A 22,285-nucleotide genomic window follows, 5' to 3' on the forward strand; every position below is an offset into this window, starting at 1 on the left:
TAATTGTAAAATCTGAAATGAAATTTGTAGTCACAAGATGTGGGCTCAAATCTTACTCCACCACTAATTATGTCATTTTGACCTCCAACTCAGTGAGGCTCAGTCTTCTCATCCGAATAAAAGGATTAACACTTGACCTACCTATTTTATAGTAGTTGTTAAGGTAAAATGGGAGTCCCTGGGTGGTGCAAACCATTAACGCACTTGGCTACTAACCAAAAGGTTGGAAGTTCGAGTCCATCCAGTGGTGCCTTGGAAGAAAGGCCTGGTTATCTACTTCTGAAAAATCAGCAGTTGAAAACCCTGCAAAATCAGCAGTTGAAAACCCTGCTCTGACACACATGGGGTTGCCATGAGTTGGAGTCTACTCGACAGTGGCTTTTTTGTTTGTTTTATAAGGTAAATTGAAGTAACGTATGTGAAAGTCCTTTGTAAATACCAAACAAATGTTGTTCGTCGTTAATTCTACTGGATATACACATAAGAAATATATGTATGAAATAAAAAATCTTTTTAAGACATACTCTGGCAGTAACTCCTACTAAAAAATATATACCATATATACCACTGATTTTTTTCCCCAAATATATAAAACAGCTTACCTTCTCTCTTCAGCCTACATACTCAAAACCACACACCAAAAAACACCCTTCCTTCATGTACAGCGGGTGCTCTTTATCTTCTCTAGCAAACACTGTCAAAGAAGAGCTGATTCCTCAATGCACTGAAATCTGACCCAGCCACCGCTGCCTCTAGAGCAGCTTCATAATGACTAACCCACTGGTTTCTTCTCAGAGCTCACTTTATCAATCTCTGAAGACTTCTTTTTGAGTACCTCCCACACTTATGCTGGCTTCTTCAACACCACAATACACTTTTTTTTTTTTTCCTACTTCTGTGGTTAAGAGCCCTGGTGGTACAGTGGTTAAGAGCCTGCCTGCTAACCAAAAGGTCAGCAGTTCGAATCTACCAGCTGCTCTTTGGAAACCCCACAGGGCAGTTCTACCCTGTCCAATAGGGTCACTATGAGTCAGAATTGACTTGACAGCAATGGATGAATTTTTCTATGGTTAATCTTTTTTACTGGTTCAGCTCCTTGTTCTTGAAATGCTGATGTTATATGGGGTTTCACCCTGGGACCGCCTTTCTCACTCTCTTGCTCTGCCCAGATGATTCAGCTCTTTCCAAAAGACTCAGGCATCATCTCTGCACAGCAGACTTCTAGATCTGGGTCTTAGTCCCCAGCTCCCTCCTAAATCTGTATTTCTAACTGTCGATCAAGTATTTCCACCTGGAATCACTTCTATCTGTCTAAAGTCAAACTCATTATCCTTTTCCCTTGTCCCAAACCTCCTCCTTGCTTTTGTTGCAACTCTTGGTAGTTAGCCACGCAGAAAAATGAAAACGGCTTCTCCATGCTTCCTCACCTTCCAGCTCCATCATCTGTTAACAGGATCTATTGATTTCATCTCGGAAAGCTGTCTCTTATCCATCCACTCTCTTCTCCATTTCACTTTCCACTGCCTTCATTGAGGCTTCAGTACTTCTTGTCTGAAGTATTGTGACCACCTCTTAACTAGTCATTCTGCTTTGGTCTCTCACAATTGGAATCCATCCTGTTAAATATGATGCCAAGGAAATAAAAACACTCCTGCCCGTTGCTTGGAAAATAAATCCCAAAATCTTAGACATGGCATTTGAGACCCTTACTAATCTGTTTCCAAACTGTCTTTCCAGTACTAACTCCTGCCCACACCCTTCTCTCTCTAGAACATGTTTTGCACTTCCACAGTTTCATGCCCTACTTCATGGTATTCCCTCTACCTGTTATGGTTGTTCTACACTTGTCAGAAGCCTGTATATCTTTTGGGCCCATATCAAATGTCATTTTCTCTGTGATACATTCTCTATCCTGACTTCTAGATAGAATTAAGCCTTCCTTCTCCGTACTCTTCTACTGCTACTGAAATTAAAGTTGTAGAAGTGTGTATCTCCTCCACTGCATTAGATTCAAGGAAAAAAGTTTTATTCATCTTGATTTACTTATGCTTAACACAATGCCTGACAAATACAGGGTACCTATAAATACTAAAATGAACAGATCTACTCCTAATTTATTAATAAATAGGGGAATACACTTTAAGAACCATAATCCTTATCCATGTAACTATTAGCTCCATCATACCGATTTTTTGGTCAGTTATTGTTAGAATCAAATGGAAATCATTTGGCTCTGGATAGTAGTGAAAATAAACCCTAAAGATGAATGTTCCACTGTAATCCTTTCGGTTTTAAGTAACTCAAGCAGCTAAAATGCTCTCTTGCCATCAGTTTTGAAGGAAGACAGGAAACATGTATGTAAAAATCCAGTCAAGTATCTGTAAAACACACAGAAATCCAATATGAGACCTTCACTAGTGCTATTAGAATATCAAGGTAAGGATCATAAACTTTATTAAAGTCTTTTTGTATATTAAAAAGTTAAAGCAATTTTAAAGACTATAATTAACATTAAATCTGTTAAAAGTAACCTCAAGGAGAATAAGATATATGCCAAAGGGGCAGTTCTAAATCACTGTCATGAAATATTTTTGCCTAGCTCTAACTAAACCATCTCTAATAAGTATTAATTTAATGAAATTACATTCACTCTTGCTCTAGGACTGCAGACCAAGGATCAGCAAATTACAGCCTGTGGGCCAAATCTGGTCCCTGACCTGCTTTTTTTGTAAATAAAGTTTTATTGGAATACAGCCACTCATCTGCTTTTGCTCTACAACAGAACTGAGTAGCTGTCACAGAGACTGTATGGTTCTCAAAGCCTAAATATTTACTATCTGAACCTTTACAGAAAAAGCTGGCTAATCCCTAGCAGACAGTTGGCAATCTAGTTAAAAACCAAGCCAGTCTGTGTATTTGAGGATTTCTGATTATTCTAGAATTCAGAATTTTATACACAAAAACCAGTCATGAAATGTTGTATTTATCAATCTCAATATCCATACATAAAATTATCCTTTATTAGAAAGTTGTCACTAAAATTTTAGAACTGACATTAAAAAGATGCTGTGATGAGGCCTTTATCAAAAGACTACCGAGCCCACATTGATTCTGGTCGATAGTAGTCAAGGTGCTCCCATTCCTGTTCTCAGTGTCATACTTGCTCTTTTGACTCTCTTGCAATTGCCAGTCTAGTTCCATTTAGCAATATAAAATTACTTGGTGAAACATTAACCAAAAGTTAGATTACTTAAGTGAACCAACAGGGTTGGAATACTGTACTACTTTGAACCCTGCCTTTTCCCTTGGCAGAAGTCTAAGTGATAGAAATGTGAAGAAGATAAAAATCAATGTTCCAATTTCTCTTCAAGTGATTACTAACATACTCACAGTGCTCAATTCGGTAATCAAGGGCTTAAAGGGCATCTAAGAAACTCAGATAAAGTTCCAGACCACAGTCACTGAGGGACTATGCTGCATTTACTCTACAGCCCATTAGTGACAGGGCTGGAAGTGGCATTCATTCTGGTCTCTTGATTTCTAGATCCAGTACCCTTTTCTTATTTCTCATTTTTCCTCATAGTACATGAAAGAGTTTTGGAAATGTTACGCATTATACAAATAAAATACTGTTAATATTATTTAATGTTCTTTATCTACACTTACGCAAAAGATTTCTTTTTAAAAATCAAGGGAATAAAAAAAATTAAAGATATAGGAATGTTATAATAGGAAATGTATAGATATCAAGTACACAGTAGACATAAAGAGAATACATACTTTTTTTTTTTCTCTCTCTCTCTTAATAATCCTTTCTTTCTCTAAGGTCAGGAGTAATGTCCCCTCTTTCATTTCTGACTTTAGTAATCTAGTAATTTGAGTCTTCTTTTTTCCTTTGGTTAGTCTAGGTAAAGCTTTCTCAATTGTGTTGATCTTTTCAAAAAACCAACTTTTGGCTTCATGGATTTTCTCTGTTGCTTTTTTTTTTTTTTTTTCATTACTTTCCACCGTAATCTTTATTATCTCTTTCCTTCTGCTTGCTTTCAGTTTAGTTTACTCTTTTTCAGGTTTTTTTTTTTTTTTTATTGTGCTTTAAATTAAAGTTTACAGTTCAAGTCAGTTTCTCATACAAAACTTTATATACACACTGCTGTGTGACCCTAGTTGCATTCCCCATACTGTGACAGCACACTCCTCCTTTCCACCCCAGATTTCCCGTGTCCATTCAACAAGCTCCTGTCCCTTTCTGCCTTCTCATCTCACCTCTGGACAGGAGCTGCCCATTCAGACTCATGTATCTACTTGAACTAAGAAGCACACTCTTCACGAGTATCATTTTATGTCTTATAGCCCAGTCTAAATCTTTGTCTGAAGAGTTGGTTTTGGGAATGGTTTTAGTTTTAGGCTAACAGAGTCCAGGAGCCATGTCTTCCAGGGTTCCTCCAGCCTCAGTCAAATCATTAACTCTGGTCTTTTCACTAGAATTTGAGTTGTGCACCCCACTTTTCTCCTGCTCCATCAGGGACTCTCTGTTGTGTTCCCTGTCAGGGTGGTCATCGGTGGTAGCTGGGCACCATCTAGTTCTTCTGCTCTCAGGCTTATGAAGTCTCTGGTTTATGTGGCCCTGTCTCTTGGCTACTACTTTCCTTGTGTCTTTGGTGTTCATTTTCCTTTGCTCCAGGTGGGTTGGGACCAATTGATGCATCTTCAATGGCAGCTCACTAGCTTTTGAGACCCCAGATGCCACTCACCAAAGTGGAATGCAGAACATTTTCTTAATAAACTTTGTTATGCCAATTGACCCAGATGTCCCCTGAAACCATGGTCCCCAGACCTCTGCCCCTGCTACTCTGTCCCTTGAAGTGTTTGGTTATATTCAGGAAACTTTAGCTTTTGGTTTAGTCCAGTTGTGCTGACTTGCCCTGTAATGTGTGTTGTCCCCTTCACCTAAGAATTCTTGTTAGTGAATGAGATAATTCTAGTTAGTGAATACCCCTCTCCCTCCTTCCCCACCTTCGTAACCATCAAAGAATGTTTTCTTCTGTGTTTAAACCTTTTCTTGAGTTCTTATAATAGTAGTCTTATTCAATATTTGTCCTTTTGTGATAGACTAATTTCACTCAGTGTAACGCCTTCCAGATTCCTTCATGTTGTTTCACGGATTCATTGTTATTCTTTATCGTTGCGTAGTATTCCATTGTGTGAATATACCATAATTTGTTTATCCATTCGTCTGTAGATGGGCACCTAGGTGGTTTCCACCTTTTTCTATTGTGAACAGTGCTGCAATGAACATGGGTGTGCACATATCTATTCATATGACAGCTCTTATTTCTCTAGGATATACTCAAAGGAGTGGGATTGCTGGATTGTATGCTACTTTTATTTCTAGCTTTTTAAAGACACGCCAAATCAATTTCCAAAGTGGTTGTACCATTTTACATTCCTACCAACAACATATAAGTGTTCCAGTCCCTCCACAACCTCTCCAACATTTATCATTTTGTGATTTTGGATTAATGCTAGCCTTGTTGGGGTGAGATGGTACCTCACTGTAGTTTTGATTTGCATTTCTCTAATGGCTAATGATCATGAGCATTTCCTCATGTGTCTGTGAGCCACATGAATGTCTTCTTTAGTGAAGTGCCTGTTCATATCCTTTGCCCATTTTTTAATTTGGTTATTTGTCTTTTTGTTGTTGAGGTTTTGCAGTAACTTGTAGATTTTAGCGATTAGACACTAATCAGATTTGTCCTAGGCAAAAATTTTTTCCCAGTCTGTAGGTTGTCTTTTTACTCGTTTGGTGAAGTCTTTTGATGAGCATAAGTATTTGATTTTTAGGAGCTCCCAGTTATCTGGTTTCTCTTCTGGTGCTTGTGCATTGTTACTTAAGATTTGTATTCCATTTATGCCATGTATTATGGGTCTTGTTCCAATTTTTTGCATATGGATATCCAGTTAAGCTGGCACCATTTGTTAAACAGACTGTCTTTTCCCCATTTAACAGACTTTGGACCTTTGTCAAATATCAGCTGCTCACAGGTGGATGAATTTACATCTGGATTCTCAATTCTGTTCCATTGGTCTATGTATTTGTTGTTGTCCCAGTACTAGGTTGTTTTGAGTACCGTGGTGATATAATAGGTTCTAAAATCAGGTAGTGTGAGGACTCTCACTTTGTTCTTCTTCTTCAGTAATGCTTTACTTATCCAGGACCTCTTCCCTTTCCACATGAAGTTGGTGATTTGTTTCTCCATCTACTTAAAAAATACGGTTGGAATTTGGATATGGATTGCATTGTATCTGTAGATTGCTTTGGGTAGAATTGACATTTTCACAATGTTGAGTCTTCCTATCCATGAAAAAGGTATGTTTTTCCACTTATGCAGGTCTCTTTCGGTTTCTTGCAGTAGTGTTTTGTAGTGTTCTTTGTATAGGTCTTTTACATCTCTGGTTAGATTTATTCCTAAGTATTTTATCTTCTTGGGGGCTACTGTAAATGGTATTGATTTGGTGATTTCCTCTGCAAATTTCTCTTTATTAGTGTAGAGGAATCCAACTGATTTTTGTATGTTTATCTTGTATCCTGATACTTTGCTAAAATCTTCTATTACTTCCAGTAGTTTTCCTGTGGATTCTTTGGGGTTTTCTGTGTATAAGATCATATCATTTGCAAACAGAGATACTTTTACTTCTTCCTTACCAATTTGGATACCCTTTCTTTCTTCTTCTAGCCTAACTACTCTGGCTAGGACCTCCAGCACAATGTTGACTAAGAGTGGTGATAAAAGGCATCCTTGTCTGGTTCCTGATCTCAGGGGGAATGCTTTCAGACTCTCTGCATTTAGGATGATGTTGGCCATTGGCTTTGTATAAATGCCCTTTATTATGTTGAGGAATTTCCCTTCTATTCCTATTTTGCTGAGAGTTTTTACCATGAACCGTTGTTGGACTTTGTCAAATGCCTTTTCTGCACCAATTGATGGGATCATGTGGTTCTTGTCTTTTGTTTTATTTATGTGATGGATTACATAGATTGTTTTTCTAATGCTGAACCACCCCTGCATACCTGGTATGAATCCCACTTGGCCATGGTGAAAATTTTTTGTTTGATATGTTGCTGAATTCTATTGGCTAGAATTTTGTTGAGGATTTTTGTGTCAATTTTCATGAGGGACATTGGTCTGTAATCTTCTTTTTTTGTGGTGTCTTTAACTGGTTTTGGTATCAGGGTTATGCTGGCTTCATAGAATGAGCTGGGGAGTATTCCATCTTTTTCTGTACTCTGAAATACCTTTAGTAGTAGTGGTGTTAACTCTTCTCTGAAAGTTTGGTAGAATTCTCCAGTGAAACCATCTGTGCCAGGGCTTTTTTTTGGTTGGAAGTTTTTTAAACTACCTTTTTAATCTCTTTGTTTGTTATAGGTTTATTTAGTTGTCCTACCTCTGTTTGTGTTAGTTTACGTCGGTAGTGAGTTTCTAGAAATTTGTCCATTTCGTCTAGGTTTTCAAATTTGCTAAGAGTACAATTTTTCACAGTGTTCTGCTATGATTCTTTTAATGAGATAGGTGTGGTATCACCTATCTCATTTCTCATTCCAGTTATTTTCCTGGTCTCCTGTTTTTCTTTTGTCAGCTTGGCCAACGGTTGATTGATTTGGTTGATCTTTTCAAAGAACAAGCTTTTGGTCTTGTTAACTCTTTCAATTGTTTTTCTATTTTCTATTTCATTTAATTCTGCTCTAATTTTTATTATTTGCTTTCTTCTGGTGCCCAAGGGCTTCTTTTGCTGCTCTTTTTCTGTTTGTTCGAGTTGTAGGGTTAATGTTTGGATTTTGGCCCTTTCTTCTTTTTGGCTGTGTGCATTTATTGCTATAAACTGATCTCTGAGCACTGCTTTTGCTGTGTCCAAAGTTCTGGTAGGATATATTTTTGTTCTCATTTGATTCTATGAATTTCTTTATTCCATCCTTAATTTCTTCTATAACCTAGTAGTTTTTGAACAAGGTATTGTTCAGTTTCCATGTGTTTCATTTTTTTCCCTTGCTTTTTCTATTACTGATTTCTACTTTTATGGCTTTATGGTCAGAAAAGATGCTGTGTAATATTTCGATGCTTTGGATTTTAAGGCTTGCTTTCTGGCCTAATACGTGGTCTATTCTGGAGAATGTTCCATGTGCGTTGGAAAATAAAGTATGGCTGCTGTTGGGTGGAGTGTTCTGTATATGTCTATGAGATCAAGTTGGTTGATTGTGGCATTTAGATCTTCTGTGTGTTTACTGAGCTTCTTTCTGGATGTTCTGTCCTGTACTGAGAGTGCTGTGTTGAAGTCTCCATTATTGTGAAATGGTCTATCTCTCTTTTCAATGCTGTCAAGAGTTTGTTTTACATATTTTGGAGCCCTGTCATTGGGTGCGTAAATATTTATGCCCTCCTGGTGCGCTGACTCTTTAATCATTATATAGTGTCCTTCCTTATCCTTTGTGGTGACTTTTATTTAAAGTCTTTTTTGTCAGAGATTAATATTGCCACTCCTGCTCTTCGAGTGTTGTTATATTTTTGATACATTTTTTTCCCATTCTTTGAGTTTTAATTTGTGTCTTTAAGTCTAAGGTGGGTGTGTCTCTCGTAGGCAGTGTATAGACGGATCATGTTTGTTTATCCATTCTGCCACTCTCTGTCTCTTTATTGGTGCATTTTGTCCATTTACATTCAGCATAATTATTGATAGAGACACATTTAGTGCTGTCATTTTTATGTCTTTTTCTTGTGTTGTTGACAGTTTCTTTGATCCACTTAATTTTCTGTGCTGAGTCCTTTTTTAATGTATTTTCTTTTCATCTTTTTCATTGTTGATTTTGTATTTGCTGAGTCTTTATTTTTCTTGATTTTTATTTTGATGTGTAGGATTGTTAGTTTCCTTTGTGGTTACCTTAATATTTACCCATTTTTCTAAGTTTAAACCAATCTTTTATTTCTTTATATTGCCTCGACTTCCTCTCCATATGAAGGATTTATGACTACATTTTTTTAGTCCCTCTTTTGTGTTTTAATGTTATCATCTTTTACATATTGCTGTCTCTGTTTCCCTATTTTTAGCATTTTAGCTTTGATTTATTTTTGTGACTTCCCTATCTGGGTTGATATCTGCCTGCTCTGTCCTGTGTTCTAGTCTTGGGTTGTTATCTGATGTTATTGATTTTCTAACCAGAGGACTCCCTTTAGCACTTCTTGTAATTTTGGTTTAGTTTTTGCAAATTCCCTAAACTTCTGTTTATCTGGAAATGCCCTAATTTCGCTATCACATTTGCGAGACAGTTTTGCTGGATATATAATTCTTGGCTGGCATTTTTTTTTCTTTCAAGGCTTTATATACTTTATCCCATTGCCTTCTTGCCTGCATGGTTTCTGCTGAATAATCTGAGCTTATTCTTATTGACTCTCCTTTGCAGGTGACTTTTTGTTTATCCCTAGCCACTCTTAAAATTCTCTTTATCTTTGGTTTTGGCAAGATTGATTATAATATGTCTTGGTGACTTTCTTTTGGGATCTACCTTGTGTGGATTTCGATAAGCATCTTGGATAGATATCTTCTTATCTTTCATGGTATCAGGGAAGTTTTCTGCCAACAAATCTTCAACAATTCTCTTGGTATTTTCTGTTTCCCCCGTTCTGATACTCCAATCACTTGTATGTTATTCCTCTTGATAGAGTCCCACATAATTCTTAGAGTGTCTTCGTTTTTTTAAATTCTTTTATCTGATTTTTTCTCAAGTAAGTTGGTGTCAAGTGCTTTATCTTCAACTCACTAATTCTGACTTCCATTGCTTCCATTCTGCTGCTATGACTTTATATTGAGTTGTGTAATTCTGAAATTCTATTGTTAACCTTCTGGATTTCTCTTTGCTGTCTTTCTATGGATTCTTGCAGCCTGTTACATTTGTCATTGTGCTCTTCTATAATCTTCTTAAATTCCTCTATTGCTTTGTCTATCTTTTCCGTGGCTTGTTCTGTGTTTTGCCTGGTCTGCTTCCTGATCTCTTGAAGAGTTCTGTATATTAATCTTTTGTATTCTGCCTCTGGTAATTCCAAGAAATTTTCTTTGTCTGGAAAATTTCTTGATTCTTTGTTTTGGGAGCTTGCTGAAGCCATCATGGTCTGCCTCTTCATGTGATTTGACATTGACTGTTGTCTCTGAGTCATCAATAAGTTATCAAATTTATTTACTTTATGCTTGCTTACTGTGTCCTAGATTCTTGTTTTGTTTTGATATGGCCAAATAGGCTGCTTGTGTAAGCTAGTTTGATTACTGGCGCCTTTGAAGCTCTAATAGCCTGTCACCAAGTGCTTAGATCTGTTTCTAGGTATGTGCGCCCAGGAGTCCATTTACTCTTCTTGCATGGATTCAGTTCAGGTGTCCAGGCAGTCGGTCACCAAGTGTGTGGTGCAGGCTCTCACCTACAGTCCTAGATGGGCAGGAGGGGTTGGTGTAGGCACAAGTATCTGGTTGCAGTAGGGGGTCACGTGCTTAGCAAGGCAGGGGGCTGATGGCTGCCCCTGAGTGTCTGGGAGGAAAGCGTGTCCCTGTTCCGTAGAGCGCATTTTGGGTGGGTTTTACAGCCAGACTATGGGCACCCAATGCTGTTGGATGTAAGGACTGGGAGGCACCACTTATTCTTAGACACCTGTCACGGGTGGCTAGGTGGTATGGGTGGAGCCACCAGCCCTCAGGCCCCTGATGTGGGTAGGTAAGGACCCTGCTTAATGGGCCAAGCGACATCAAATGTCATGAACCTGCCACTCCACCATGTAGCTGACAGTTGAAGTTAGGCTTCCGGTATATACCCTATTGTACTGTGCTAATGAGGGCCTATGCTGCTGAAATGGGTCCATATAAATCTATGCAGGAGTGAAAGTCATTCGAAGTCTGTGGACCCCTTATGCCTGTGTGTAGGCAAAGGAGCTGCACCTACCCTAAGTTTCCTGCTTAGGGGAGATGGTAGATTATTTATCCTTGTTTGTTAATGCATTCCCTCTCCAATTCCAGGATAATGGCTCAGGGCACGTGACTGGTCCTTACTTCCAGCCCAGGGCACTCGGCAGTGGCTGAAGCCTGCCAGGGACCCAGTGCAGAACAGGGAGTGGGCAGATAAACAGGAAAGATGTTTTTCCCAAAGGGGATGCTTCTCGATCTGCACAGTAGTTTAGACACATGTACTTATCTTTTGCCAATTGAGCGCCACTTTTCACTGGTTCTGGAGGCTTGAGTAGACTCTTCGCCACTCAGTCTCTCCCAGTGTGGAAAATGCATCCTGAGAGCCAGTGCTTGCCTCGCTGCATGCACTGGCTGCAGGGTACCGGTTCCCACCCCACCAGGTCAAGTCTGGCAACTCCTCACTGCTTCTGAACCATTTCTCCCTCCCTCTGCTGCTCAGTCCAACTCCTCAACTTTGCCTTTGATGTTCAGGGCCCTAGACTGTCATATACAATCGATTCACTTGTTTTTTCGGGTGTTTGTTGTAAAAGAGACCGCAGAAAGCAGCTGACTACTCTGCCATCTTGGCCCCGCCTCAGAATACATACACTTTTAAAGACAAATTTTTCTTTCTATGTTGCCAGAATATTTATGCCTAACTAGGAAAAGCAGTGGTGCTTGTTAAAATAGAGCATGCCACTGAAAATGAAATTTTCTACCACTACTGCTTCACTAAAAAGGAGAAACAATTTTTCCTGTAGGAAAAAAGTGGTAAAGCTAAATTTAATTAATTACTAGGTTAGCATGAATAGTCCCTTAAAATTCCCTAATCAATTATTTTTAAAAACAAGGTGACGAGAAGGTTAAAAGAGAGAGAGAGGGAGAGAGCACCTACTGTACCTCATTCTCTAATGGATATGAAGCCAATCTGTGTACCAAAACTAAGGCCATCTCGAACATGGGAGAAAAACTTGTTGGGATGGCAGGATGTACAGAGGCTGAGATCTTGGTCCTGGTCTTGAATATTCTGAGGAAGAATTCCTCCCCGTTCTAGAAGAACCCTTAGGATAAACATTTTTCAAAAGACAGCATGAGTTTCTTTTGCCAATAGCCAAAACAGTATGAAAAAACTATAGATACTGGTGAAAGAATTCTGGGAAAGGTCAACTTGGAACAATGCAAATTGCTACTCAGTTATAAGGGCTTGTCAGGAAATGGTAGATTTTATTAGTATTTATCATACATGAACCGTACATCCTACCATATTGCCCAGCAGACATGATCTGGGTACAGAATTTTGTAATCAATTACTTATTCAAGTGGAAACCTTTAAAGTTACCAGGTATTTGTAGACAAGATTCATTTGATTCAGACATAGCATGCTTTTTAGTTATCTGGCCCTACCACCTCCTTTCCTCCTATTAACTGGATTTTTCACAGAAAACTTGCTTCTCCATAAATATTTTATTTGAAATATGACTACAAATTAGTGATACTTATTCCACAAGTCACACTTAAAAATCAATTTCAATTCTTTATACTTATGTACTAAATGAGGCAGAATAATGACAAGGTTTGGCTGACTAGAACAGAAACACAATTCAAATCAGACAGCAATTTTCCTCTGCAGAAATAACAAACATTTTTTTCAACAGATATTAATAGTAAAACTTCATAAATTCAAGAATGCAAGGCATCATAAAAATATGCCTTGAAAATGACTGTGTGTTTATATTACCTAATATCTTTATTAAGAAATATATTCTTCTAGTTAGAGAATAAGAATCATTTAAAAAATATTGGCTTCCTCATAGTTTATTATAATTAGGAGAATTTAGCTGAGTAATGGTTGTAAAGTAAAGTAGATGCTAACTTCATATATTAAGTTAAAGTAGACCTCATAAAATTATATGCCAAACCCTGGCACCTAGCCAACTGTTTCTTCCTTCACTTTTAAATCAGTAAGAGATGCCAGATAGGAAAATTTCTGTTATTCAACTGAAATGACAATAGATTCATATATAAAGTAAGTTTTTGTGAATATATGTATATAGTGGTAGCTATTTAAATGTCTACCACCTGAATTTTCCTTGGAGTTACTAATTGTTTTCTGAAACGGCTTTGACTTTAGAAGCAATAAGCAATAACCAAACTTGCAGATCCAGAATGAAATCAAACATACCTGGTGGCTTTACGAATGTCAATGGAGGGATCTGGTGAGTCAAACAGTCGTACACATTTGGGATCAAGGTTATGAAATGCCGTTGCTGATTCCTTTGGAAGAGTAAAACAGCAAGGTCCCACTGAAGGGCCCAGCACAACAATAATGTCTTCCAAACTACAGCCATATTCTGCTATCATAGCATTCACTGTAGCCATAGCAACACCTAACAAAGTTCCTTTCCAACCTGGTAAACAGGAAGAAAAAGAGGAAAGGAAAGTTAAAACATAACAAAATTTCACCTTAATTTAGATCTAAGTTAAAAATGAACGGTGTTAGTTTGTGTATTTTTTCAAAGTCCAAAAACAGTATATGAATCGCAAATTAATTATTATATTATAGTACTGGTTTTTCAATGAGATATACTGTATAAAGCATCTAGTAAAGAAAAGACATTTAATGAGAGTTCCCTTCCACTTCCTTTTAGAAATATGCTATCCTTTAAGCTTCCTCTGGAATTATACCTTCTTAGTCTTCTCTCTCACCCCCTCACTTCTTATAATAAAACAAACCTGTTCTATTTCAATTAACAGTCCTTTTTCACGCCCTTCTCCATTTGCCCATCTTTCCTTTCCAATGGATTCCATGGTTTTTCTAACATTCAACCATTTTCTTTATTCTTACTCTCATCCAGTTACCAAAGACAGAAATCTAAGAATAGATTTAATAACAAATAATATTCCCATTTTATATCCAGGAACTGAGATTCAAATTTAAAATAACTTTTGACAACATCATATGGCAAACCTGACTTCTAGTCATCCCATTCCATTAATTTAGCTAGATCAAAAGAAAAATGTCACTTTCTTATTTGTGGTCTAAAAACCAAAGTGGGCATAGATTTACAAACAGAAGGGAATTAGAAAGGTTATCCCTCATTTCACACAGAATCATATCCACTGATAATCTAAATACTATTTTAAAATACTTCCAGAAAACAAAATTCTATAACCTTAACACAATATAAACCTACTGTCGTCAAGTTGATTCCAACTCATGGTGACCCCATGTGTTAGAGAGTAGAATTGCTCCACTGGGTTTTCTTAGAGTCAGAATCGATTCGATGACAACTAACAACAAAAACAATAACACTCTTTATGGAAGCAGATCACCAGGCCTTTCTTCTATGGAGCCGCTGGCTGAGTCTGAAGCACCAGTAACATAGTATCTGAAAACTTCTTCTTTGCTCTTATCTTTGGAGGATGGTGGGACCATCTTACATGAAATGCAGATTTCCAAACATATCCATTTTCTTACCTGCATACCTTTACATGCTGCTGCATCTGCCCAACATTCCTACCCCTGTTGTTTGGATTTCCAGGGTTCTCAACCAGAGATAGTACCACTCCCATGAAAAACATGGACCTCTTTTCTGGTTACCCAATTACTGAGAGGTGCTGCTGGTATTCTGAGTTTCAAGGGCCAAGGATGCTTAGTCTGCAATGTAGGATTCTCCTGCCCAAGATGTTGATAGTGCACCTGCTGAGAAACACTGGCACCTAGCCAAGTCTTAGTAATTCCTCAGGAATTGGCCTAGGTACCACCTCCTTCAAAAATTATACTCTAATTCATATAATTTGACTTAGGTGCCCCTTTTATCTACTCTTATAGCTTATAGACTAAGAAATACTAGGAAGAAAGGCCTGGCAGTCTACTTCTGAAAAGTAGCCAATGAAAACCCTATTGATCATGACACAATATGTCTGATACAATGCTGGAATATGAGCCCCCTAGTTTGGAAGGTACTCAAAATACACAGTGACTGTAACTCACACATACCAAAGACTGTGAAGATGGTACAGGAGTGGGCAACGTTCTGTTTTGTTGTACATGATGTCTCCATGAGCTGGAGTCAACTTGGCAGCAACTAACAACAACAACAAAGTAAGGGTATACTCGCCTACCCCTATCATTACACTTATCACCATGTAAGTTAATTAACTATTTACTTGCCTGTCATGCCTATTAGAAATTAGTGAAACCTGTGAGAGCTGGAACTCGACAGGATTGCCTTGTTTTTCCAGGTCTTACAAGTTTTCCACCTTTGACAGGGTGCAGTCTTTAAACACTTTTCTATCACTTATTTTAGTAGAAAATATTTGAGTTTTCCTTCTCTGACAGGTTTCCACCTTACACGGGTTCTGGCTTTCACAGTTTTTAACTATATAATTTTTACTGTACTTTAAAAATTAAGAAGATGCTAAATGACTGATTGAGTATACTTACCAGAGTGAGCAACCCCACATGCTTTTTTGACAGGATCTGCAAAAACTATCGGTATACAGTCAGCACCAAGAGCCGCTATGGTGACCCCTCTCTGATTTGTGGTTATTCCATCATAAGATTCAGGCTCCTTCCTTCCCATAATCCAGACGTCATTGGCATGATCAGTCTAATACCAAAGGTACATAATAAAAATATTTTGAAAACAGGTTTTATCATATCATAAGTTTTTTTACTAAAGTACTCATTTCAGTACAAAATTATAAAACCAGTTTAAGACTACTAGCATTCATTAAATATATCACTCCCGCATATGGTAGGAAGGAGCCCTGGGTGCAATGGTTACGGCAGCTTGGCTGCTAACTGAAAGGTCGGTGGTTCGACCCCACGAGCAGCTTCATGGGGGAAGACCTGGCGATCTTCTCCTGTAAAGACCACAGCCTAGGAAACCCTATAAAGCAGTTCTAGTCTGTCCTATAGGGTCGCTATGAGTCAGAATAGACTCAACAGCATACAACAAGAACATACGGTAAACACGCCAAATTTACTTATCATATAATTTTTTAAGCTTTTGGTATTATAATCTCTGAATATTTTATTCAAAGGAAAATAGACTTTAACATTTAAAAATCCAATCGAGTCCATCATCAACACCTCCCACTAAAGACAGGTGCATCTCTACTTGCAGCACTTTCTGTGAAGCACTATTTTATTGGAGGAAGTTAAATTAATTATTAAATCAGTAATATTCCTACTTTTTCTTAGACTCAAATAAATAAGAATTCTGAAAGGAACATGGCATTGTTCCAATCTCAGCAGTTGTGACCCTAGTTTCTCCTAGTGTTGAGTTAATAATGGTCATTCTTCCCCCACCATTCAAGACTCTTCCTTCTAAATGAAAAAGGGCAGTGGTACTATACTCTGAGAATTAACTGTTTTCAGAAGTGAGGAGTGCCAGCAGAAATACATACATCACAGAACTGACCTTTGGGCTATGGTATTCAGATATACATAACCACAAACACTACCCTAAAATTTTAAATAAAACATCAGATGGAAAAGTTAAATGGCTTGGTTAAAGTCCATGTAGTCACTGGCCAAGTCAAGAATGTACTTCAGACCTTGCACAATATGAAGCAAAAGTTTACCTTTATTCGGTAAAATTTCTCTGCATTAAATCCTGCAGCATTCGCCAACCTACGCAGATTTTCTTGAACAACTGCCTTGGGGTCTCTCCGTTTGGAACTACTGAAGAGATTTAATGAGCTGAGAGTTGGTAGGTAAGAGATTCCACCTGTTCTTGTAGTGAATCCATGTATGAAAATATCTGTTGGAAGATAAGTGGTGAAAATTAAAAAGAATGCCCCACAATGGACTGCAAAGCATTACAAAACCAGTCTCTCAGTAAGACACTCCCTGCTCACTTTAATCTGTACTTCCTTATCTGGCTTCTAATTTCTACAGCACTTTGTACGTCATTGTGTTCTTATTACACACTAACTTGTGTTTGTCTTACATTCTCTATGGGATTATTGCTCATCAAAAAAATATCTACTGTCCCATTTGTCTTTGTATGCCCAACAGCATATAGCTCATAGTATCTTTTATGCAAAGACTATTTTAAATTTCATTCTTTTACCCATATCTCACACCATACACAAAAACTAACTCAAAATGGATCAAAGACCTAAAGATAAAACCTAAAACTATAAAGATCATGGAAGAAAAAATAGGGACAATGCTGGGGGCCCTAATATATGGCATAAATAGAATACCAAACATAATTACAAATGCACAAACAGCAGAAGATGAACTAGATAAATGGGACTCCCTAAAAATTAAACACTTATGCTTCTCAAAAGACTTCTCCAAATGAATAAAAAGAGAACTTACAGACTGGGAACAAAAATTTGGCTACGACATATCTGACAAGGGTTTAATCTCTAAAAATTTATAGAAAACGTCAACACTTCAACAAGAAAAATACAATCCAATTAAAAAATGGGCAAAGGATATGAACAGACACTTCACCAAACAAGATATTCAGGCATCAAACAAACAGATGAAGAAATGCTTGCAATGATTAGTCATTAGAGAAACGCAAATCAAAGCTACAATGAGATACCATCTCAACCCGACATTACTGGCACTAATCAAAAAAACAGAAAATGACAAATGTTGGAGAGGTTGCAGGGAGACTGGAACACCTATACACTGCTGGTGGGAATGTAAAACGGTATAATCACTACGGAAAATGGTATGGTGCTTCCTTAAAAAGCTAGAAATAGAAATACCATATGACCCAGCAATCCCACTCCTAGGTATATACCCTAAAGAAATAAGAGCTGTGACACAAATCGACATATGCATACCTATATTCACTGCAGCATTATTCACAATAGTAAAAAGATGGAAACAGACTAAGTGCCCATCAACAGGTGAATGGATTAACAAACGGTGGTACATACACACAACGGAATACCATGCAACAATAAAGAATAATGACAAGTCCAAGGAACATATCACAACATGGATGAATCTGGAGGAACACTATGCTAAGTGATATAAGCCAATCACAAAAGGACAAGTACTGTATGTGACCACTACTACAAAGGAACAAGAAAAGGTTTACATGCGGAAAAAAAAAATTCTTTGATGGGAGGGGAAGGGAGGGAAAATTACTAAGTAGATAGAAGACACATGTTAATATTGGTGAAGGGAAAGGCTATGCAATATGAGGGAAGTCAGCAAAACATGACCAAGGCATGGAAGGACAGAGAGAGGAATGGAAGGACACTGAGAGGAATGCAACAACAAAGGGCAACAACAGTAATTACTACAGCATAGACAATCCTGCAACAATAGTATTAATAAACACTAATTCACGTATGGATACATAGGTAGATAGATTATGCCAAAAGATTTGGGTGGGTGTCTTAGTCATCTAGTGCTGCTATAACAGAAATACCACAAGTGGATGGCTTTAACAAAGATAAATTTATTTCTTCACGGTCAAGTAGGCTAAAGGTCCAAATTCAGGGCGTCAGCTCCAGGGGAAGGTTTTCTCTCATCAATGTTCCCGAGGACTAAGAGCTTCTCCGCACAGGAACCCCAGGTCCAAACGACATGATCTGCTCCTGGCACTGCTTTCTTGGTGGTATGAGGTCCCCCTGTCTCTCTGCTCACTTCTCTCTTTTATATCTCAAGAGGATGCCTCAGGACACAATCCAATCTTATAGACTGAGTTCTGCCTTACTAACACAACTGCCACCCATCCTCCCTCATTAACATCATACAGGCAGGATTTACAACATATAGGAAAATAACACAATACCAGGAATCATGGCCCAGCCAAATTGATACACACATTTTTTGGGGGACATAATTCAATCCATGACAGCAGGTGTAAGGGAACACACCCATCTGCAGGCAGAGGTTTGGTGGTGGATATTTCTACATACATAACTGCAGGTGCTGCTTACGTATTAATATAGTCAACAGAGCACACTAGGGCCACGTCAGGGCAACTTCTTAGACATTAACACCTAGCGGGAAGAAGTTCCTAAGCTCAAAGGTGAAGGACCATAGACTCAGGTGACATCTACGTCAATTGGCACAATATAGCTCGTAAAAACAAAGTTCTGCATCCTAGTTCGGTGAGTAGCGTCTGGGGTTTTAAAGGCTTGCAAATGGCCATCTAAGATACAACTATTGTCTCTTACCATCCAGAGCAAATGAGAGTGAAGAAAACCAAAGACTTAAGGCAGCAATTAGTCCAAAGGACTAATGGACCACATGAACCACAGCCTCTAGTTCTTCCCAGATCCGAAGAACTAGGTGGTGCCCAGCTACCGCTACTGACTGCTCTGACTGGGATCACAGCAGAGGGTCCCAGACAGAGCAGGAGAAAAACTGTAGAACAAAAAATCAAATTCACAAAAAAGACCAGACTTTATGGTCCTTCTGAACTGGAACTGAAGCCATTCCCAGAGAACACCCTTCAGCTAAACAATAGACAGGCCCATAAAATATACACTAACACCGAAAGGAACGTGCTCCTTAGAACAATCAATTATTCGAGATCAAAAGGGCAACATTTGCCCAAAACCAAAGATTAGAAGGCAGATAGGGGTAGAAAAGCAGGACGAAAGGAAACGGGGAAACTAGGGTGGAAATGAGGAGAGTGTTGACACATTGTGGGGAATGATACCAATGTCATGGAACACTTTATGCACAAACTAATTTGCTCTGTAAGCTTTCACCTAATGCACAATAAATAAATAAATTTCACTCTTTTATGAACACTCAATGAATTGAGGTTTCAGAATTTCTAAATAGTAGATGGTCAGGGTCATAAATCTAATTTTAAAAGAGGACTGAAAGATATGTCTCAGAGCTGAATTTGCATAAAGCAAATGTATTTATCTAATGTGGCTTTGAAGGGGCTGATAGCCATTAAGTCTCTATCCCTTTACACCCATGTTGCAACTGATGCAAAATCCCATAAGTCCACAACAGTCAATAAAAGAAAGTAGGAAAAAAAGAGGTGAACAACCTCTAAAGAAAAAGGGGTTTTTCATGTACACATTAAAAACTACATATGGTGTTTAGCATACCTGGAATTGAAGGAGATGTGATAATGGTTAATTCTCCTTTCAATGGGGGCAGACTTCTCAAATATGTTTCTACTTCATTCTGGATTTCTTCTAATTCTTGAGCTGTAATCATGTTTATTTCATTGGACTGTTTCAAGAGGCCTCCCTGCAAAGTCATCTGTAAATCTTCAAACTCAAAACTATAAACATCAGTGAAGAGTTGATCAATAAAAGCCTTCATTAATGTCTTCCTGTACACGGGTACAATTACCTTAATGCTGCTCAGGTTTTTTTCATCAATTTTCTGTTTAATGGTATACAGAGAGGCAACCATACTGGAATTGCTAACAGTCTCAAATTTCCTCAAGAGAGCGGATAACCCATTATTTATTTCTAGTTCACAATTACCACATTCACCATCCGTTTCACTGCTGATGTTACTGCAACACATTATGCAAAAGAACTTCGCATTGGCAGTATGGTGGTATCGGACAGCATTCAATGCTTTCAGTAACATCTGATGACAGTTTTTCTGAGAGTTTAATTTCAAACCAAAAAGATCAAGCAACACTGCTTCTGCCATCCTTCAATATTGTAGAAAGTGCTTCAGAGAAGACTTTTGTGCCAAGTAAGTCACCTGTAAAGAATAATTAGCATAAATAAGAATGCAAAATTGTATCAATCTTCCTATGGTTATAGCAGAAAATTGTGGTGAGATAAAAAAGAATTGGTTTGATCTGATAATGTAACCCATGAAATAGTTAAGTGTAGACGTCTCCAAAAAAAGTTAGCCTACAATTTGTCAAAAGAGAGTCATAATAATTAATGGAAAGCAATCTCTTAATTTGTTTTGTGAAAGTTTTTATATATCTTTTCAGCAGAAAAACAAATGTTAAGTAGCGAATTACTTGACTTAAATTAAGTACTTATTTTAATTATAGGGTGTCAACCTATGCGATACATCATTAATCCTGACATGATTATCATGTTAGGTCACATCTGTTCATATGAAGTATCAGAGCCTTAAGTTCAGGTTAAATGGAGCTGCACCTGAAAATCACGTTTTTTAAGGAGAGAGAAAAGCTGAGAAGACTGATAAATTTCCCTTCAAGATTTACACAGTAATCCTGGTGGTGAAAACAGTTAAGTGCTCAGCTGCTAACCAAAGGTTGTTGGTTGGAACCCACCCAACAGCTCCGGGGAGAAAGACCTGGAGATCTGCTTCAATAAAATTACAACCTAGAAAACCCTATGGGGCAGTCCTACTCTGTAACACATGGGGTCGCTATGAGTCAGAATGGACTGAAGGGCATCCAACAACACCCACGTATGACAATTTCACAAAAGCGATTGCTTTTACCTACTTTCCTATTCATTCTCCCCAAGCAGATTTTCTCACCTCCACCTTGCTGCTGGTCTCCCTTTGGCTAGGGCAGTTTCCTGGAAGACTTTTTTGACGGAGAGACACACATTCGAAGCTGTTGTGGCTGTCCTTGCCTTCTCGCACTTCACACGCTCGGTTACGATCTGGGGTCTCCCCCACCCCCGGTATCGCCCTGAGTCTCTGAACGAAACCTGGAAGCTGCGCGTGTGTCACCTGGAGCGATGAGCCGGCCCCTGGCAGCACTGTCCTCCGCAGTGGTGACACCCACCTCACCTCACCTCACCGCGGACGGACTGGACCCCCACCTGGCATCGACCCAGGCTTCCTGCTGAACTCCCGCCGAGGGTTACGGGTTCCGCAGGCAGCGGAGAGCAGTGGTAAGGCTGACGAACTGCAAGGAGGCACAGAGGTCCGGAGGCAGGGCTGGGACTGCCGCGCATGCACCTTGCGGACTCGGAGAGCCGAGCCCGCGCGCAGGGGAATCCCGGGATGAGCCAAGTGCCCGCCCGTCGGCGGCCGGCTCAGCAGTTCCGGGTCAGAGCGTCCCGTCGAGCCTGCAGCCCGCAGCCCCGACCGAGGCGAGAAGAGGAACAGGAACCAGGGCCGCGGAAGGCCCCTCTGACCCGAGCCAGGCGGGTCAGCGGGCAGGCAGCGGGGAGGCTGCGCAGGCGGGGCCCAGAGGGAGAGGGCACGCGGGACCGCGGGCGGGAACGGCGGGTCCCCTGAGAGGGTGTAGAAGGCAGGGCCCGAGAGGGGCGCGGGCGACGGGCGTGGTAATAACGCCTTTCCAGCCCTAGACCACCACCTCATCCTCCCTTCCGCAGTGGAAACCCCTTCAGGACCTCTCTGGAGGTCCGCTCTTCCCGTTGCTCTGGGACGAATCGCTGA

At 39.1% G+C, this 22,285-nt stretch overlaps 1 protein-coding gene across 2 annotated transcripts; it reads right to left on the minus strand.

The window, feature by feature from the left end:
- Nucleotides 1–380: 380 nt before the first annotated feature.
- Nucleotides 381–21,833, minus strand: LACC1 (laccase domain containing 1). Of its 2 annotated transcripts, XM_004376604.3 has the most exons (7): nucleotides 21,413–21,833; nucleotides 20,035–20,650; nucleotides 16,567–16,745; nucleotides 15,422–15,587; nucleotides 13,157–13,382; nucleotides 11,875–12,035; nucleotides 2,183–2,378 (listed from the first exon to the last, which is right to left on the minus strand). In XM_004376604.3, exons 2-6 carry the CDS (start codon nucleotides 20,594–20,596, stop codon nucleotides 11,876–11,878), a joined length of 1,293 nt encoding a protein of 430 aa, XP_004376661.1. In that variant the 5' UTR covers nucleotides 20,597–20,650; nucleotides 21,413–21,833; the 3' UTR covers nucleotides 2,183–2,378; nucleotide 11,875. The 2 variants fall into 2 exon arrangements, with proteins under 2 accessions (XP_023587377.1, XP_004376661.1); XM_023731609.1 differs by lacking the exon at nucleotides 11,875–12,035 and having other exon boundaries at nucleotides 381–2,378.
- Nucleotides 21,834–22,285: the final 452 nt, after the last annotated feature.

Source organism: Trichechus manatus, unplaced genomic scaffold (assembly GCF_000243295.1).
Source record: "Trichechus manatus latirostris isolate Lorelei unplaced genomic scaffold, TriManLat1.0 scaffold00044, whole genome shotgun sequence".
Lineage (NCBI taxonomy): Eukaryota > Metazoa > Chordata > Mammalia > Sirenia > Trichechidae > Trichechus > Trichechus manatus.

Bases quoted from the DNA above. Each gene is read 5' to 3' on its own strand.
- LACC1 (XM_004376604.3), bottom strand. From the start codon at position 20,596: ATGGCAGAAGCAGTGTTGCTTGATCTTTTTGGTTTGAAATTAAACTCT. The intron at 16,746-20,034 runs GTATGCTAAACA...ATCTTCCAACAG, and splicing joins CACATCTCCTTCAATTCCAG to ATATTTTCATACATGGATTC. The intron at 13,383-15,421 runs GTAAGTATACTC...CCTGTTTACCAG, and splicing joins ATGTGGGGTTGCTCACTCTG to GTTGGAAAGGAACTTTGTTA.